At 44.9% G+C, this 15121-nt stretch overlaps 3 protein-coding genes across 3 annotated transcripts; 2 read left to right on the top strand and 1 right to left on the bottom strand.

Moving 5' to 3' along the window:
- The first annotated feature begins 1739 nt into the window (after positions 1-1739).
- Positions 1740-4645, top strand: LOC147054183 (extracellular calcium-sensing receptor-like). The gene is made up of 6 exons (XM_085916389.1): positions 1740-1942; positions 2005-2272; positions 2349-3140; positions 3224-3454; positions 3520-3643; positions 3711-4645. The coding sequence occupies exons 1-6, from the start codon at positions 1740-1742 to the stop codon at positions 4619-4621; spliced, it is 2529 nt and encodes an 842-aa protein (XP_085772515.1). The 3' UTR covers positions 4622-4645.
- Positions 4646-5073: 428 nt separating this feature from the next.
- Positions 5074-8095, top strand: LOC147054182 (extracellular calcium-sensing receptor-like). The gene is made up of 6 exons (XM_085916387.1): positions 5074-5213; positions 5273-5558; positions 5637-6455; positions 6707-6928; positions 6999-7122; positions 7185-8095. The coding sequence occupies exons 1-6, from the start codon at positions 5077-5079 to the stop codon at positions 8093-8095; spliced, it is 2499 nt and encodes an 832-aa protein (XP_085772513.1). The 5' UTR covers positions 5074-5076.
- A 482-nt stretch (positions 8096-8577) lies between these two features.
- On the bottom strand, positions 8578-14360 carry LOC147054181 (extracellular calcium-sensing receptor-like). Its single transcript, XM_085916315.1, has 12 exons — positions 14307-14360; positions 11923-12200; positions 11559-11788; positions 11406-11479; positions 11035-11214; positions 10725-10913; positions 10193-10660; positions 9914-10123; positions 9725-9848; positions 9466-9659; positions 9108-9389; positions 8578-9029 (listed from the first exon to the last, which is right to left on the bottom strand). The coding sequence occupies exons 2-12, from the start codon at positions 12192-12194 to the stop codon at positions 8607-8609; spliced, it is 2646 nt and encodes an 881-aa protein (XP_085772441.1). The 5' UTR covers positions 12195-12200; positions 14307-14360; the 3' UTR covers positions 8578-8606.
- Between the last annotated feature and the right edge of the window lie 761 nt (positions 14361-15121).

The following is a 15121-nucleotide window of genomic DNA, read 5'->3' as shown; positions in this document are numbered from 1 at the left end:
GCTCTGGGGACAAAGAGTCTATTCCAAAAGTGGTCTTCTACCGTACCGTTAGGTACCGTTATTACAGATCCCGTCAGGAACCTTTCCAACTCTCTCTCCAAAAATTTCCTTTCTCACAAGATCAGGTAACAACAGACTGGAAGAGAATTTTTTATCTGAAGATCCCATCCAACAGGCTAATTTCTTCTCCACAGACACCATCAAATTCAACCCAGGCAGGGAGGACAGTTGGCTGGCCGCCGGCACCAGCAGATGGGTCGGGAGAGTGTTTCTAGCCGCCGTTTTACTGGCGTGGCTTCACGTCACCAGAATGAAAACGTCACCGATCAGAACCGGCAACACCACCGTTGTGACATTTCTTTCTTTCAAACTGTGCTGGATTCCATCGCCTGTTAGCATCCATCCGTCCTCCCAGAGGTTCTGGATAAGCTTAGTGGCCTCCTTCAAGTCTTCCTTTGGCAAAAATTCACTTCTGCTCATCTCCTGTCGGGCTGCTTATTGTGCCGTGGAGTGGTTCCGACCCGCTTGGCGGCCATGTCGAGCGCTCCCGCTCACTTTGCTCATTCTTTGCTTGACTTTCTGCCTTCAAATTCCAGCCAAGCGCGACAAGCAGTTTGAAGACAAATTTCTCGGGTCAATATTGCAACTCTGGCCTGTGTTGGACCACTCGGACTTGGCGTCTCATTTATACTGTTTGTTTACGTCACTGTCCACGTTAGTTCTCGGGTTCTGGACACAGCTGAGTTCCATAAGAGTCGTCTTACATGTGGAGCTGGTCGCCCGTATGCATGGCTTGAGGGTGCCGATAAAGTATGTGCTGGTTGTGAAGATAAATTGAATAATGTGACAATGTTGGAAAGAAGTTTGCAAAACGGTTAAGACTTGAGAATATTTGACAGCATTCATACGTGTCTGTTTTGTGGAAAAAATAGGAAGTCAAGCAACCTTAAGGTGGGACTTTTTCATAGCGTGGTTAAAAATGTTTGTTTATGAAATGTCTCATTAAAAATTTTGAATTCATGTAAACCTTTGTCTTGGAAATTAAGCTTGAAAGAAATGGCTTTGCCTGAATTACAATGGTAGACCAAAAAAAATGCATAAACCTAAAACTAAACAAGGCCTGATAAAAAAAATTGTGACATTATCATACATTGTTCTTTTATTATGGTAATTCTGAATGTCCAATTAAATTGTTTACAACAACTCAGTTGATATTTGCAAAGCACAACCATGTTTTTTTACCCATCATAATTAAATGTTTTCCACTTCACCGGACTATTGTAGTCAGAAAATTGTGATCACATACACATTATATTATAAATTGTGATTATCATTTTTTTTTTTTTTTTATCGTAACATTAAACAAAGGCCACCTGACAAATGTCATGAAGTTTGTTGTGACTCATACAGTAAAAAAAAAAGGCATTGGTAATGGACAGAATGTAAAATGAATGAACAAAAATGTATATAACCCAGAGACTATAGGACAACTAAGTACATTCAACAAAAAACTAAATAAATAATGCTGGACAAGTAATTCATGACATTGTTAAAAATAATGAACTGTAATAAACATGTTTTCTTTGGGTGGTACAGGCACTGAAACAAAATACTAACCACTGAAAAGCAAGCAGTGTTCATTTGGGAATTGTCCAAAAGCGCACATTGGCTGATGTGGTGGTTATAAAGGTCAGCTCGCGGGGTCACTGTTACATCAGCGAAGAGGAGGGCGGCCGGCAATGGGTTGGTTCACTTTCATCTTCATCGTCTTGCTGGCAACCTCAAAGGCAGACGACCAAACATGCAAACTGATTGGGCAGACAGGTTTCTTGGAGTTCTCAAAGGAAGGGGATCTTCTGATAGGAGGCATTTTTTCCCTGGAAAGCACTCAAACATTAGACACCCATGACTACGAGGCGGTCCCTCATTCGTACTGCGTTGCGTAAGTAAAGGTGACAAGCTCCATCTAACGTCCGCACGTTTAACGCTCAAACTGGTTTGCAGGTGGAATAACAGAGAGCTGAAGTTTGCCCGCACTGTGATGTTCACGGTGGAGGAGATCAACAGGAACTCGCAGCTCCTGCCGGGAGTCAGTCTGGGCTATCGGATCTACGGCGGATGCGGGAGCGAGAACTTGATCCGAGCGGCCATAGAAGCCATCAGCCAGGATGAGTCCGAATGCAGCGGGCGAATCCAAGCTCTCCTCGGTCACTCGTCGTCTGGAGTGAGTGAGGATATCAATCTCCTTCTGAGCCCGTTGTCCATTCCGCAGGTGAGGTGCATCTCGGGCGAGGTCCACAAAATGGACGGGAAATAGAATGAATGTGTTTCTTTGATTTCATCTGAAGGTCAGCCATCTTTCAACGTGTGCTTGTTTATCGGATAAGACCCTGTACCCCACCTTCTTCAGAACGGTGCCGAGCGACCGCTTTCAGGTGCTGGGCCTGGTGCAGCTCATGAAGTACTTCGATTGGCGCTGGTTGGGGATCATTTATAGTGCAACATTGTATGCTGATAAAGGCACGACTGAATTTATGGTTGAAGCAAAGAAGGAACATATTTGTGTTGAATATCGGCTCGTTTACAAAAAGACCTCCAGAAAAACACATGAGGCCATTGCGAAGATGCTGAAGGAATCGTCATCAAAAGTAGTACTGCTGTTCATGTCCTTATCCTACACCAAGTCCTTCTTATCTAAAATGGCTGCTTACAATATCAGCGGGAAGCACTGGGTCGGCAGCGAGGCCTGGATCACGCAACAGGACCTGGCTTCGGTGGAGAGCAGGAACATTCTCCAAGGGGCGATGGGTTTTGCACTTCCAGGGGCTTCCATTCCCGGGCTGGACGACTTCCTGCTCAACTTGAAGCCCCAAAGCGACATCATAAAAGCTTTCTGGGAGACGTTCTTTGATTGCAGCTTTTCTCCCTCCAACACGTCAACCCTGTGCACCGGTAGGGAGGACCTGAAGACGGTCTCTAGTGACTACACGGACGTGAGCCACTTTAGGGCCACAAACAATGTGTACAAAGCCGTATACTCGGTCGCGTACGCACTCCACGCTTTGTTGCAATGTGAAAATGGAGCCAATCCAACCACAGGAAGTCCCTGCGTGAACAAGAGCGAGGTCCAACCTAAGATGGTAAGAAGGAAACACACAGGGTTCGTCTGGGAATGTAAAAATGTTATTTCCAGCATTTTTTATTTTCTGATATGTCTTTGTAGGTGTTGGAGCACCTGAGGTACGTGAATTTTACGACTCAGTACGGGGCCAAGGTATTGTTCGACGATAACGGCGACTCCATGGCCCAGTATGACTTAGTCAACTGGCACATAAGCGACAACGACACGGTTGAGATTGTGAACATCGGCCGGTATGACACGTCTTTCCCAGAGGGTCGGAAGCTTAAACTGAAGGAAGATGCCAAAATTGTCTGGGGAGGAAATAGCCTCGAGGTAAAGTGATCAGCTTTAAGGTCTTTTATAAATGATTTCCCATTACCTTTGTTTTGCCTTTCCAGGTTCCCCGGTCCGTGTGCAGGGAACCGTGTCCTCCTGGGACCCGCAAGGCCATCAACAAGAACAAGCCCATATGCTGCTTTGACTGCTTCGAATGCCCTGAGGGGACAATAAGTAATCAGACAGGTATGGGAGTCAAAGTCAAACTTGTTTTGGGAGTGATGAAATAATTCAATGACACATGTGTTTCCAGATTCTCCCGATTGTTTGGTATGTCCAGCGGAATTCTGGCCCAATGCCGAGAAAGACCGTTGTCTTCAAAAACCCACCGAGTATCTTTCTTATGAAGAGATCATGGGTGCGCTTTTAACCGGGTTAAGCTGCGTTGGTGTGTTTTTAGCTTTTCTGACATTTCTCATATTTCTGAGGCATAAAGACACTCCCATCATCAAGGCTAACAACTCGGAGTTGAGCTTCCTGCTACTCATCGCCTTGAAACTGTGCTTCCTCTGCTCTCTGACCTTCATCGGTCGGCCCACCGAGTGGTCCTGCATGTTGCGCCACACGGCCTTCGGTATCACTTTTGTACTCTGTATTTCTTGCGTTCTGGGTAAAACTGTAGTGGTCCTGATGGTTTTCCGAGCTACGTTGCCAGGTAAGAATGTGAAAATGTTTGGGCCGTTACAACAGAGGCTCGTTGTTCTGGCTCTCACTTTGGTTCAGGTTCTGTTCTGTATCATTTGGCTTTGTACAAATCCACCATTCCCTGTTATGAATCTGAAATACTACAAGGAGAAGATCATCCTTGAATGTGCGCTGGGTTCCGCAATCGGATTCTGGGGCGTGTTGGGTTACATCGGATTTCTGGCCCTCTTGTGTTTCCTGCTTGCTTTTCTGGCCCGGAAGCTGCCGGACAGTTTCAATGAAGCCAAGCTGATCACGTTCAGCATGTTGATATTCTGCGCAGTTTGGCTCGCCTTCATCCCCGCCTATGTCAGTTCCCCTGGCAAGTTCACAGTTGCCGTGGAGATTTTTGCCATCCTGGCCTCTAGTTTTGGATTGCTAGCTTGCATATTTGTTCCAAAATGCTACATTATTATCTTCAGGCCAGAGAAAAACTCCAAAAAATATCTCATGGGAAGAATACCACCAAAAACCCTTTGAAAATTTCCCTTCATGTATATTTAAGTCAGCCGAATTCCTAATTTGTATCGTGTACTCTTTCTGTGCATTGAATAAATTGATCTGATAAATGGGCTTGTGTTTACATTAAAAGTATAAAATCCATCTCAAGTTTAGGAGAGTAGTAGTTCAGCACTCACATTTAACCTGGGCCATCTTTGCCCAAACTGTTCACAAGCACAAACCCCCCCAACAAATGACAAACCCCTGACAAAGGAAGTGACCTCATCTTTATTCCACTCTGTTCTCTGTGACTCCAACACGCCAAGGCTCGGTCCTCTGGGCATTACTTCCGCTGTTTATTTGGCTCATTTGCATCATATAAGAGCCGAGTCCTCGTCTCGCTTCAATAATGCAGCGCAAACATGCTGGGGAGAGCCGTCCTCTTGTCTTCTCTCTTGTCTCTGTTGGACTTTGAAACAGTTAGCAGCTGCGAGATGTTCGGCAGGTTCGACATGCCGAGTCTTTTAAAAAGAGGAGACATTATGATTGGGGGTATTTTCCCAGTTTTTAATAAAGAGATAGGCAGGACGGTAAATTTCCGGTATCAACCTCCTGGAGTCGAGTGTGCGGGGTGAGTTTGATAACAGTCAGTCGACTGTCCGTCCATTCATTGCTTTGTTTTATTTTTAGGTTTGACCTTCGAGCTTTTCGATGGACTCAAGTGATGGCGTTTGCAATTGAAGAGATCAACAACGATACGATACTCTTGCCTAACATTTCACTTGGGTACAGGATCCTCAACTCATGTGCATCTCCCACCAACACTTTACGAGCTGCTCTAATACTCGCTGGTGGAAAAGAGGAGACGGAAACCAACTCGTCTTGTTTCCCGGCTATATCTGCACTCATAGCGGAGTCCGGATCGTCGCAGTCTCTCGCTGTAGCCGGGACACTTGGACCGTTCCAAGTACCGATTGTGAGAAAGCCTTACTCCGGGATTATATCTTGATTGAATTGAACATGTTTCTGTTTGATCTTTGTTTTTGTCTCGTAGGTGAGTTATTTCTCAACGTGTGCCTGTTTAAGCGACAACTCAAAGTATCCGACATTTTTTCGAACCATTCCCAGCGACTACTTCCAGGCAAAAGCTTTGGCCGCCCTGGTCAAACGCTTTGGCTGGCGTTGGATCGGAGCCATTCAGTCGGACAATGACTACGGGCGTCACGGGGTCCTCGCCTTTCAACATGAGGTTGAAAAGTTTGGGGTTTGCGTGGCATTCGTCGGAACAATACTCCGGACGTACTCTACGGAAAAGCTCCAGGTTGTTGTGGAAATGATCAAACGATCAAGTGTTAAAGTTGTTCTTGCGTTTGTACCTGAGGGTGACTTTTACCCTCTGATGAAAATGATGGTGCAACAGAACCTCACAGGAATCCAGTGGATCGCCAGCGAGGCCTGGATAACCGCCTCGCGACCGTCCAACCCGGAAATTTACCGAGCATTCGGCGGGGCGCTCGGCTTTGTAATGCCTAAGATGGCGATTCCAAAGTTGAAGCCCTACCTCATGGGCATCAGTCCTTATGCTGATCCCAGCGCAGCGTTTGTGAGGGAATTCTGGAAGATAATGGTGGGCTGCAAAGCTGTTCTACCAGGGGAGCAAGCTGACACTTCACAACAAATATGCACTGGCAATGAGACATTAATAGAATCCCAGGATGATTTCTTCAATGTCACTGAGCTGAGAGTCTCTTACAATGTGTACAAGGCCGTCTATGCTATTGCGCATGCTCTGCACCAGTTGCTTTTCTGTAAATCTGCCAGTGCAGAACCAGCAAGACTGTGTATGAAAGTGTCAGACATTCAAACAAAACAGGTGAGACCTAAATTTGTGACCCAGTACGAAGTTACTCGATTCTGATGCTTTGGCCCCTTCTTCCATATTCAAAAATTAGAAATGTATATTTATTTGAAGAGTCAAAGTTGAGTTTAAATAGAAGTGGGCACTGTCTATTTCCTGGTAATCAATCCATGGTGTCCTGGATTGGCTCCAGTGTCGCCCGAACTGTTTCATACACGGTATCCAATGCAAAAATTCAAATCTGTTGTTTTTGTTTTTATTCTTAGGTGACCTATCACCTGCAAAGGGTTAAATTTAAGAACCAATTCAGTGATGACGTCTTCTTTGACCAAAATGGTGACCCACCGGCTTCTTATGACCTCATCAACTGGCAGCTGAGAGACGGGAAGGTCAAACACGTGACACTGGGTCACTTTGCCTTGGCTAATAACGGCGAATATGAGCTCAGCATCCGTGAGGAGCAGATAGTGTGGCGAACGGGCAAAATGGTGAGCTGGTCAGTTTTGATTCGTTTGGACTCTGGTTTTTGCACCCTCTGTACTTTTTTCAATTCCTCAGGTGCCGGTATCGGTTTGCTCTGACGAATGTCCCGTGGGTACCAGAAAAGCGCAAATAAAGGGAAAACACATTTGCTGTTTTGACTGTATCCCATGCGCTGATGGTACCATAGCCAACACAACAGGTATGTGCATCAAACAAAAACACAATTCCTGATTCAGGGAATAAAACTTTGCCACCCAACAGGTGCAGCAGATTGCACACCGTGTCCAAAAGAGTTCTGGTCCAATGAGAAACGAGATGAGTGTGTTCCGAAAATCATAGAGTTCCTGACTTATCATGAGCCGATGGGCATAGCGCTGACCGTCGTGTCGCTGCTGGGGGCCTCGTTGTCGATGGCTACCATGCTGGTCTTCGTCTACTTCAGACACACACCGGTGATCAAGGCCAGCAACTCCGAGCTGAGCATCTTCTTGCTGTTTTCTCTCTTTTTGTGCTTCCTTTGCCCTCTCACATTCATCGGCAGACCGACAACATGGGTGTGCATGCTGCGCCATACGGCCTTCGGACTGACCTTCGCCTTTTGTATCTCCTGCGTCTTGGGAAAGACCATCGTGGTCGTGACGGCTTTCAAGGCCTCGTTCCCCGGTAGCAAAGTCGCCGGGAAGTTCGGGCCGAGGCAGCAACGGGTTATTGTTTGTTCTTGTACTCTGGTACAAATATTAATATGTGTACTTTGGTTAAAATTAAACCCACCGTTCCCGGATACGGTTTTCCGACACAGCGATAAGATCATCTTAGAATGTAACACTGGTTCTGAAGCTGCCTTCTATGCCGTGCTGGGTTACATCGGTTTTCTTTCGCTTCTGTGTTTAGTTCTGGCATTTCTTGCGAGAAAGCTGCCGGATAATTTCAACGAAGCTAAATTGATCTCATTTAGCATGTTGATATTTTGCGCAGTCTGGATCACCTTCATCCCGGCGTACGTCAGCTCTCCCGGAAAGTTCACCGTGGCTGTGGAGATATTTGCTATTTTGGCTTCAGCTTTTGGTTTGCTTGTGAGCATTTTTGCACCCAAATGTTACATCATCCTAATAAAGCCAGAAAAGAATACCAAAAAGCACGTCATGGGGAAAATGTTGCATACCGGTCCTTGAGGTTATTGTCTTTTTGTATAATTGCAGCTCATCTCTTTCCATGTACGTAAAATGAATGCATGACTATATTGTGATTTGCTAAAAATATGTATTACTTATTTAATAATTTATTGGTTTTCCACTCAAGCCATCTTTTAAACAATTTTTTCTTTGATTCTGAAAACTACCCTTCAAGTTAATTTCAGAATAAACAGTATAACAAGTATCAAAATATACATCAGAAATATACAGGACAATAAAATTGGTTGTACATACATAGGCGTTTATTGCTGTGTTTTTGCATGCACAGACATAAAAACATTGTATTCCATACAATATAGTATATTTTCACCCCCTCCAGAAAAAGGATATTTTTATATTAATCTACTAGGAAAGGAGTGCAAAGTGTATCAGATATTACTCATATGGTTATATGTATATTTCCTTATAACTTGCATTATGACAAATCTGAAATAAATCTTATATTTCATATGTAGTGTATCGAAATACATGATAATCTGACAATAAGTTGTTACCTGGCCATCAAATGTTTCTTGGTGTTTCTCTCCGGCCTCACAAGAATGATAAAACACTTGGGAGCAAAAATACAAAAGAGCAAACCATAGCTGGAGGCCAGCATGGCAAAGATCTCCACGGCGACCATGTACTTCCCGGGCGAGCTGATGTAGGCGGGCACGAAGGCGACCCACACTGCACAGAAGATGAGCATGCTGAAGGTGATCAGCTTGGCCTCATTGAAGTTGTCGGGCAGTTTCCTAGCTAGGAAGGCCAGCAGGAGGCAGGTGCAAGCTAGCAGGCCGATGTAGCCCAGCACCAGAGAGAACCCCACCACTGAGACCATGTCACACTTGAGGGTCACCTTCAACCCTGGGGTATCATAGTCCGGTTTCGGTTGGGACGGGCTCAGGGACAACCAAATTATACAGATGATGATCTGATTGGACGGAAAGAGTGTCAGGGTAATACTGTACTTTTTCCAAGTTACTAAATTTAACATTCATAACATACTAACCTGTATGCAGGTGAATACACAGACACTCCCTCTCTGTTGGCTCGGACCGAACCACTTCATCAAGGCTTCGGCGCCAGGCCGAGCCGAGCGGAAGGCCGCCAAGACCACGATGGTCTTGACTTGCAGGCAGGACACGGAAAGCACAAAACTAATGCCGAAGGCGGCCTGCTGGAAGCGACAAGTCCACACGGAGGGACGGCCGATGAACAGCAGTGAGCATAGGAAGCAGAGTTTGAGAGACAAGAGGAGCAGGAAGCTCAGTTCTGAATTGTTGGCTCGGACCTGAAAGGGGAAAGAGGAGACATTTTGTCATGTCGGCGTTGCTTCATTGCCAGATTTTATCTGTAAGACATCTCACCACGGGAGTTTGTCTGTAGTAGACAAAGACCACGAAAACAGCGGTGGTCACCATGGTGCCAGAAATGGCTACCGCAGTGAGGGTGATGCCCAAGGTCTCGTTGAAGGCCAGAAAGTCCAGCTGGCGAAGGACGCAGACCGTATGGTCTTCGTTGGACCAAAACTCAAGTGGACAGCGGTCACAATTGGGCGAATCTGCAATATATCAAGACAGGAAATGAGACAGTATGTCAATGACAAGTCTTGATATATTCTCTCACTGGTCATGTTGCTTATTTCTCCTTCACCACACGGGATGCAGTCAAAGCAGCACACGGGTTCTCCTTTCCTGGTGGCCACCCGGCTACCGTGAGGACAACTCTCACTGCACATTGACGCGGGTGCCTAGAAAGTCAAATCATATCCTTACGTAGTGTGTGCAACAAAATGATCAGAAATCTTATAAGCACCTGGCTGGATCCCGAGTGCCACTGCACGGCCGTATCGTTCATGTGGATCTCGTAGCCATCCACTCGGCCGATCAGAACAAGTTTCAGGGAGCCGTCGGGGCTCTTCTGCCAGTTGACCAGGTCATACTTGGCGGGGATGTCGGCCCCTTGGAAATAAAGTTGCTCCCCCTGCGGAGTGGTGAAGTTGACTTCATTTAGGCGTTGCAGCAGCTAAAAAGGGGACAGTGACATAAATATTGTTGTATTGTAGATTAGTCAAGAAAATCAAAGTGTGTTTACCTCAGCAGGTTTAACATTTGCGGGGGAGGGGCAGGTGGAGCTGGCATCCCCGGAGAAGCTATCAGGACAGTCGAGGCTGTTGTGAAGGGCGTGAGCAGCGGCGTAAACAGCCAGGTAGACGTTGTAGGCCTGCCGCAGTTGCGAGGTGTCCGTGAACAGATTGTCCACCCCCTCCAGGGACTCATCCCCTCGGCACAGGGGCGGAGAGGCCGTGTGGTCAGACGCAATTGTGCCGTCGGATAGCCGAGGGGTGCAAGCAAACTGCATCTCCCAAAAGTCCCTCAAGATGTAATCACCCGGGCGACGGGACGGGGTCAAGCCTCGGAGGTAATCTTCGAATCCGACAATGGGCGAGCTCCGGATGGCCGTGCCCAGGACTCCGCTAGCCACTTTTGCCGTGACGGGGTGTTGGAGAAGATCGCCGCTGGTGCTCCAGGCTTCACTGGCAAGGAACTGCCTGTCTGTCACCTGGCGTCAGCATCAATAAGGATCACGTTGAATCCGGAAGATTGGACGACGGTTTGCATCTCACGTTCAGTTGGGCTAGTTGCAGGAACAGCTCCCTGACGTCCGTGTACCACGTGAAGATCAGGATCACCCTGGCGCTTGATGCTTTAATGGCCAGGGCAGCTCTCCTGGCATCATTCACAATGTTTTCTCTATTTAGAGTCTCCACAAAGGACAGACATACCCCGGATCCCTCGCTCTCCTGCTGGAACACCTAATATGACAATAAGCGTTATGAACTGCTCGGATGAATGGCAGCTGTACACCAAAACAAACTACAGTTAATTAGTAACTCTCAAACGTGAGCATTATTCCTGATACAATTGCAATTTCACCTTGACAGCCACCAAACCGTAGTCATTGTTTGCAACCACGGCGCCGATCCAGGTCCACTTGAAGTGTATGGCCAGCCTGGCAATGGCCCGTGCTTGGTAGATGTCGCTAGGGATGGTCCGGAAGAAGTTGGGATACTGGCGCCTGTCGCTCAAACAAGGACAGCTTGACTGATAGCTCATCTAAGAAGCAAAATGTACATACATGAGTCAATGTTATTTCCCCATTTTATTTGAATACTTTTGCTCCGAATTGAATGACCAATTGAAATATTGTGTGGTGATAGCTCTCAATGTGTCAATCAAAATAAAATGTTAGTATCACCTTCATAAAAGTCATCTAAAAAATAATTGAATAAACTTACTAAAGGCACAGAGAGTGGCCCCAACACATTTGAGAGTACCATGGCCGTTTTGGATGAAGCACCACCGATGATCAACGGAACACCTCACAGAACATTTTGTACCATATTAAAATGTGCTGAAATAAAACACAATGGTGTTTAAATGATATCACGAGTTGGTACCTTTCCCGTAGCTTTCTCCAGAACCGTCCTGCGGGGTTTCGGCAGAGTCGCAGGTGCTGCCGCCTCCGCTCACCAGCGAGAGGGCTGCCTGCGTGGCCCACGGGTGCAAGGCGCAGCTGTCGTGGATGCGGTAGCCCAAGCTCACACCCGGCAACAGGCGAGGACTCCGGTTGATCTCCTCCACGGCAAACACCATGGAGTAAATGTACTGTAAGGGGAGTTGCTCTAAGCTGGGGTGGAGAGAGACAAGATGACAAAATTGAATTAGATTGCAATTCATGTTGATGTAATGAACAATTATTTGAGACCGAGTCCCAAAAATGAATGCGGGATAACAAATAAACAGTGAATGTCAAGGTTATACCCGGTACATTCTTTGTAGTCTGGTTCACCAACAAAATCGTAGTCTATGTCAGGAGGTTGGTAGTGGATATGAAAGAGTCCACCAATGACGACATCTCCATCCTGGAAAAGCCCCGGGCTGGCGGGGGCTCGCCACCGGGAACAAGTCAGCGAGTGAACCGCCTGCGAACCCGCCATCATGAGGCCCGGCTGCCTGCTCACAAGCCCGACCAGAATCACCAGCGGGGCTGAGGAAGGCCACCAGTGAGTGAAGAACCAGGACAGCCAAGACATGGATAACTGTGGATCAGAGAGAGAGACCAGGAGTTATCTGATCATTGCAGTAAAAGGACATGGCGTATGAGACGACCTACAGCCGAGAAGTACTTCGCCTCAGTGACCGACGTCAGCTCTCTCTCACTGCGCCTCTATTTCTAAGTGTCAAGAACTGCCCCGGGCGAGATAACGCCCTAACAAACTCCCTTCTCCCAAACATGAAGCAAAAACAGTCATTAAGATAGACAGCTGTGTTTTTCACAAGAACAGCAAAGCAACAAGGCCACAGAAACAACCCACTCAGTTGAGAGAAGAACAGTCTAGATCATTCAAGTTTGATGTGAAAATATACTGTATGAATATTATCAATAGAGTTTGGATTAGGGTTAGGTTTTAGGGGTTAGCGGGTTCCATTCCTACTCAGTGACTGTAATTATCTGTCTTGACAATACAGACTGTGATTGGCTGGCAACCAGTCCAGGATTTTGCCTGTTCTTGTTCCTGTGCTTTTGTCGCTGAAGTAACCAGGCGTATTTGTGATCCTTAAGGTGGTTGGTGCCAGTTGGAGCAGCGACCATTGTTCTAAGACTAAAAAGGTTGGACTAAGACGTCAAGATCAGGAATGATTAGGTCGCTCTTTGGGACTCAAGCGATTAGTCTTTTGGTTCAACTCTCAATTTAGCAGTCACAGTACGATCCCATCCCAAACTGAGCTTACATACTTAAGTGCCTATATCTACCAACTTCAGATTGTGAACAAAAGGACAATGTTATTTTATACTGTTTCTTCACCGGGTTCCTGAGTTCACCTTTACAGATCCCTTGCCTGACTGGGTCGGTCATCCAGGATGGAATCATAGTAAAGTCACTGAAGATTGATAGTTATGTTTACCTCTCGATGTGGCTAGGGAGTTTATGACATAGATTGGCACATGGTGGTACATTTATTTAAGTGATCAAGAAGCATTTCTAGGATGGTTCATAATTGCATGCACCAAGAAAAACCATCATCGGAGTAAAGGCACAATTTGAATAGTATGACATTGCCATCTAGTGGTTACCATTTCCGTGTATGGTTTAAGCAACAATGTCTTGCTACACACAACTTGATTTCATTAAAATTAGAAAGCAGTTTAATGTGTCCCAGGATGATTAAAAAAACTTTAAAAACTCATTAAAATCAACAGAAAAAATGCTGCTTTTAAATTTTAATGAAACACTGTCACTTTCTTAGTTTGTTTGGTTATGATTTGGACTTTGGTTTGTTTTCATTTCTCAATATTATGTTTTCCTTTTTTTGTGTGTCTTGTTAGATAATTGAATCTACCTGTTCACGTATGCCCCGCCCCTAGCCGCTTGTGTCTTGTCCAGATGTTCCTCATTGTCTTGTCAGTTTGTTTGTATTTAGTTACCTCCTTTCTGTTCAGGCCTGTTAGGAGCACTGTCCTTTGTACTGTGTGTCATGCTATGTGTTGTCCATGTTTTGCATTATTTTACGCTCAGTCGAGTCCAAATCTGTTTTGCCAATGTTTATTTTGGGACTTTGCACCCTGTCAGTTTTTTTCTCCAGTTTCTTTAGTTTTTCCATGACCAATAGTACTTTATTATAAACCCGGTTAAGAATTGTCGAAAGTCCCACAACAAGACTACGATACAGATTCAGAACTGTCTGTTAAAACAGTTAAGTAATAAATAAATACATAAAACTCAATCATTGAATGGAAAGTCAGGTTTGGGAAAACCCAGCAACCTTCTATGGTAGAGAAAATGCTGTTAATAACATTCATAATAGATAGAAGGCCTTTGGAAGATAAATGATTATGCCAGCCGGGATTGGAAATAACTCCTCTCTAGAGTGATGGTGGAAAAACAATACAATAATAAAGTGGCTCGCACCAAGTTATGCCCACAAATATGTAAGCTCATGCACTCGAAAGATTTAAAATATTGGTTTGATCCATTGATTTGAGAAACTATGTTAAATTTATTACAGATTATTTTCTATCATCCTTGACTATTTTTAGGTGTCTCTGTTGAATGTTAAATCTTTTTTTAATTATCTAGAAAAAAAAATACATTGACTTTTATGGAGGATTCAATCAATGGAAAAATAATGGGAAACTAACGCACCACTGAATAGGAAATGAAGCCGAGTGTTTATGATTGTCAGTAGCCAGAGAGAAGTAATTCCACAGGCCAGATGCTGCGTGCACGCGGGCGTCGGCCTTCTGCTCCACAAACATTAATAATAACAAGGTGTGGCAGGTTAACCGAGGACCCGCTTCCACGGGGCAACAGGTGTGCCATTTATCAGCTCCATTATGGCTATTTCACGAGTAATTACGCCTCACCATGTGCGATGGACCTTATTGGGTCTCATTATGACTTTCTGAGCATTTATTATTGAATGAATGTGAGGCTTGGTAACATGAACGAGACCCTTAAATCCCTGAATTTTCATGGCATTTTGTAGGATGTAAATGATGCAGTGGATTAGTAGACACAATTTTGTGACCACTTGTAAAAGCTGCGTGACCTGCGTGAAGAGATGGTGACGTAATATTTAAACACTCGTTAATTTCCAACAAAAGAAAAAAAAAAGAAAAAAATAATATATATATATATATATATATATATAAAATAAATAATAATAAATAAATAAAATTTTACATATATATGTTGTATATTTTGAAGAGAAGAGGATAAGTGGAAACCAAATATTTCCTTGTTTTTATTGCATTGGTAGGAAAATGCTCACAGTCTTGTGATGAGCAACAATACAAAGAAAAAGACCATTTTAACACTGGAACAATAAAAAATAATACAGTTACAACATTGCTCCGTTCACTTCCTTGACCTCAGTGCTGTACACTTATTTGCATTCCGTTACAAGTTGTACAAAATAAAAATCACCAGAATCGTCAAGAGTTTGTTATTCTGTATCA

Source organism: Syngnathus leptorhynchus, chromosome 7, assembly GCF_054491065.1.
Source record: "Syngnathus leptorhynchus isolate UIUO chromosome 7, UIUO_Slep, whole genome shotgun sequence".
Taxonomy (NCBI): Eukaryota; Metazoa; Chordata; class Actinopteri; order Syngnathiformes; family Syngnathidae; genus Syngnathus; species Syngnathus leptorhynchus.
This window is presented reverse-complemented; position numbering and strand designations above follow the sequence as displayed.

Coding starts and splice junctions, on each gene's coding strand:
- LOC147054181 (XM_085916315.1), bottom strand. CDS start 12,194: ATGTCTTGGCTGTCCTGGTTCTTCACTCACTGGTGGCCTTCCTCAGCC. Junction 11,789..11,922: donor GACTACAAAGAATGTACCGG/GTATAACCTTGA, acceptor TCTCCACCCCAG/CTTAGAGCAACTCCCCTTAC. Junction 9,660..9,724: donor AGAAATAAGCAACATGACCA/GTGAGAGAATAT, acceptor GATATATTGCAG/ATTCGCCCAATTGTGACCGC.
- LOC147054182 (XM_085916387.1), top strand. CDS start 5,077: ATGTTCGGCAGGTTCGACATGCCGAGTCTTTTAAAAAGAGGAGACATT. Junction 5,214..5,272: donor CCTGGAGTCGAGTGTGCGGG/GTGAGTTTGATA, acceptor TTTTATTTTTAG/GTTTGACCTTCGAGCTTTTC. Junction 6,456..6,706: donor CAGACATTCAAACAAAACAG/GTGAGACCTAAA, acceptor TTTTATTCTTAG/GTGACCTATCACCTGCAAAG.
- LOC147054183 (XM_085916389.1), top strand. CDS start 1,740: ATGGGTTGGTTCACTTTCATCTTCATCGTCTTGCTGGCAACCTCAAAG. Junction 1,943..2,004: donor CCTCATTCGTACTGCGTTGC/GTAAGTAAAGGT, acceptor ACTGGTTTGCAG/GTGGAATAACAGAGAGCTGA. Junction 3,141..3,223: donor GCGAGGTCCAACCTAAGATG/GTAAGAAGGAAA, acceptor ATGTCTTTGTAG/GTGTTGGAGCACCTGAGGTA.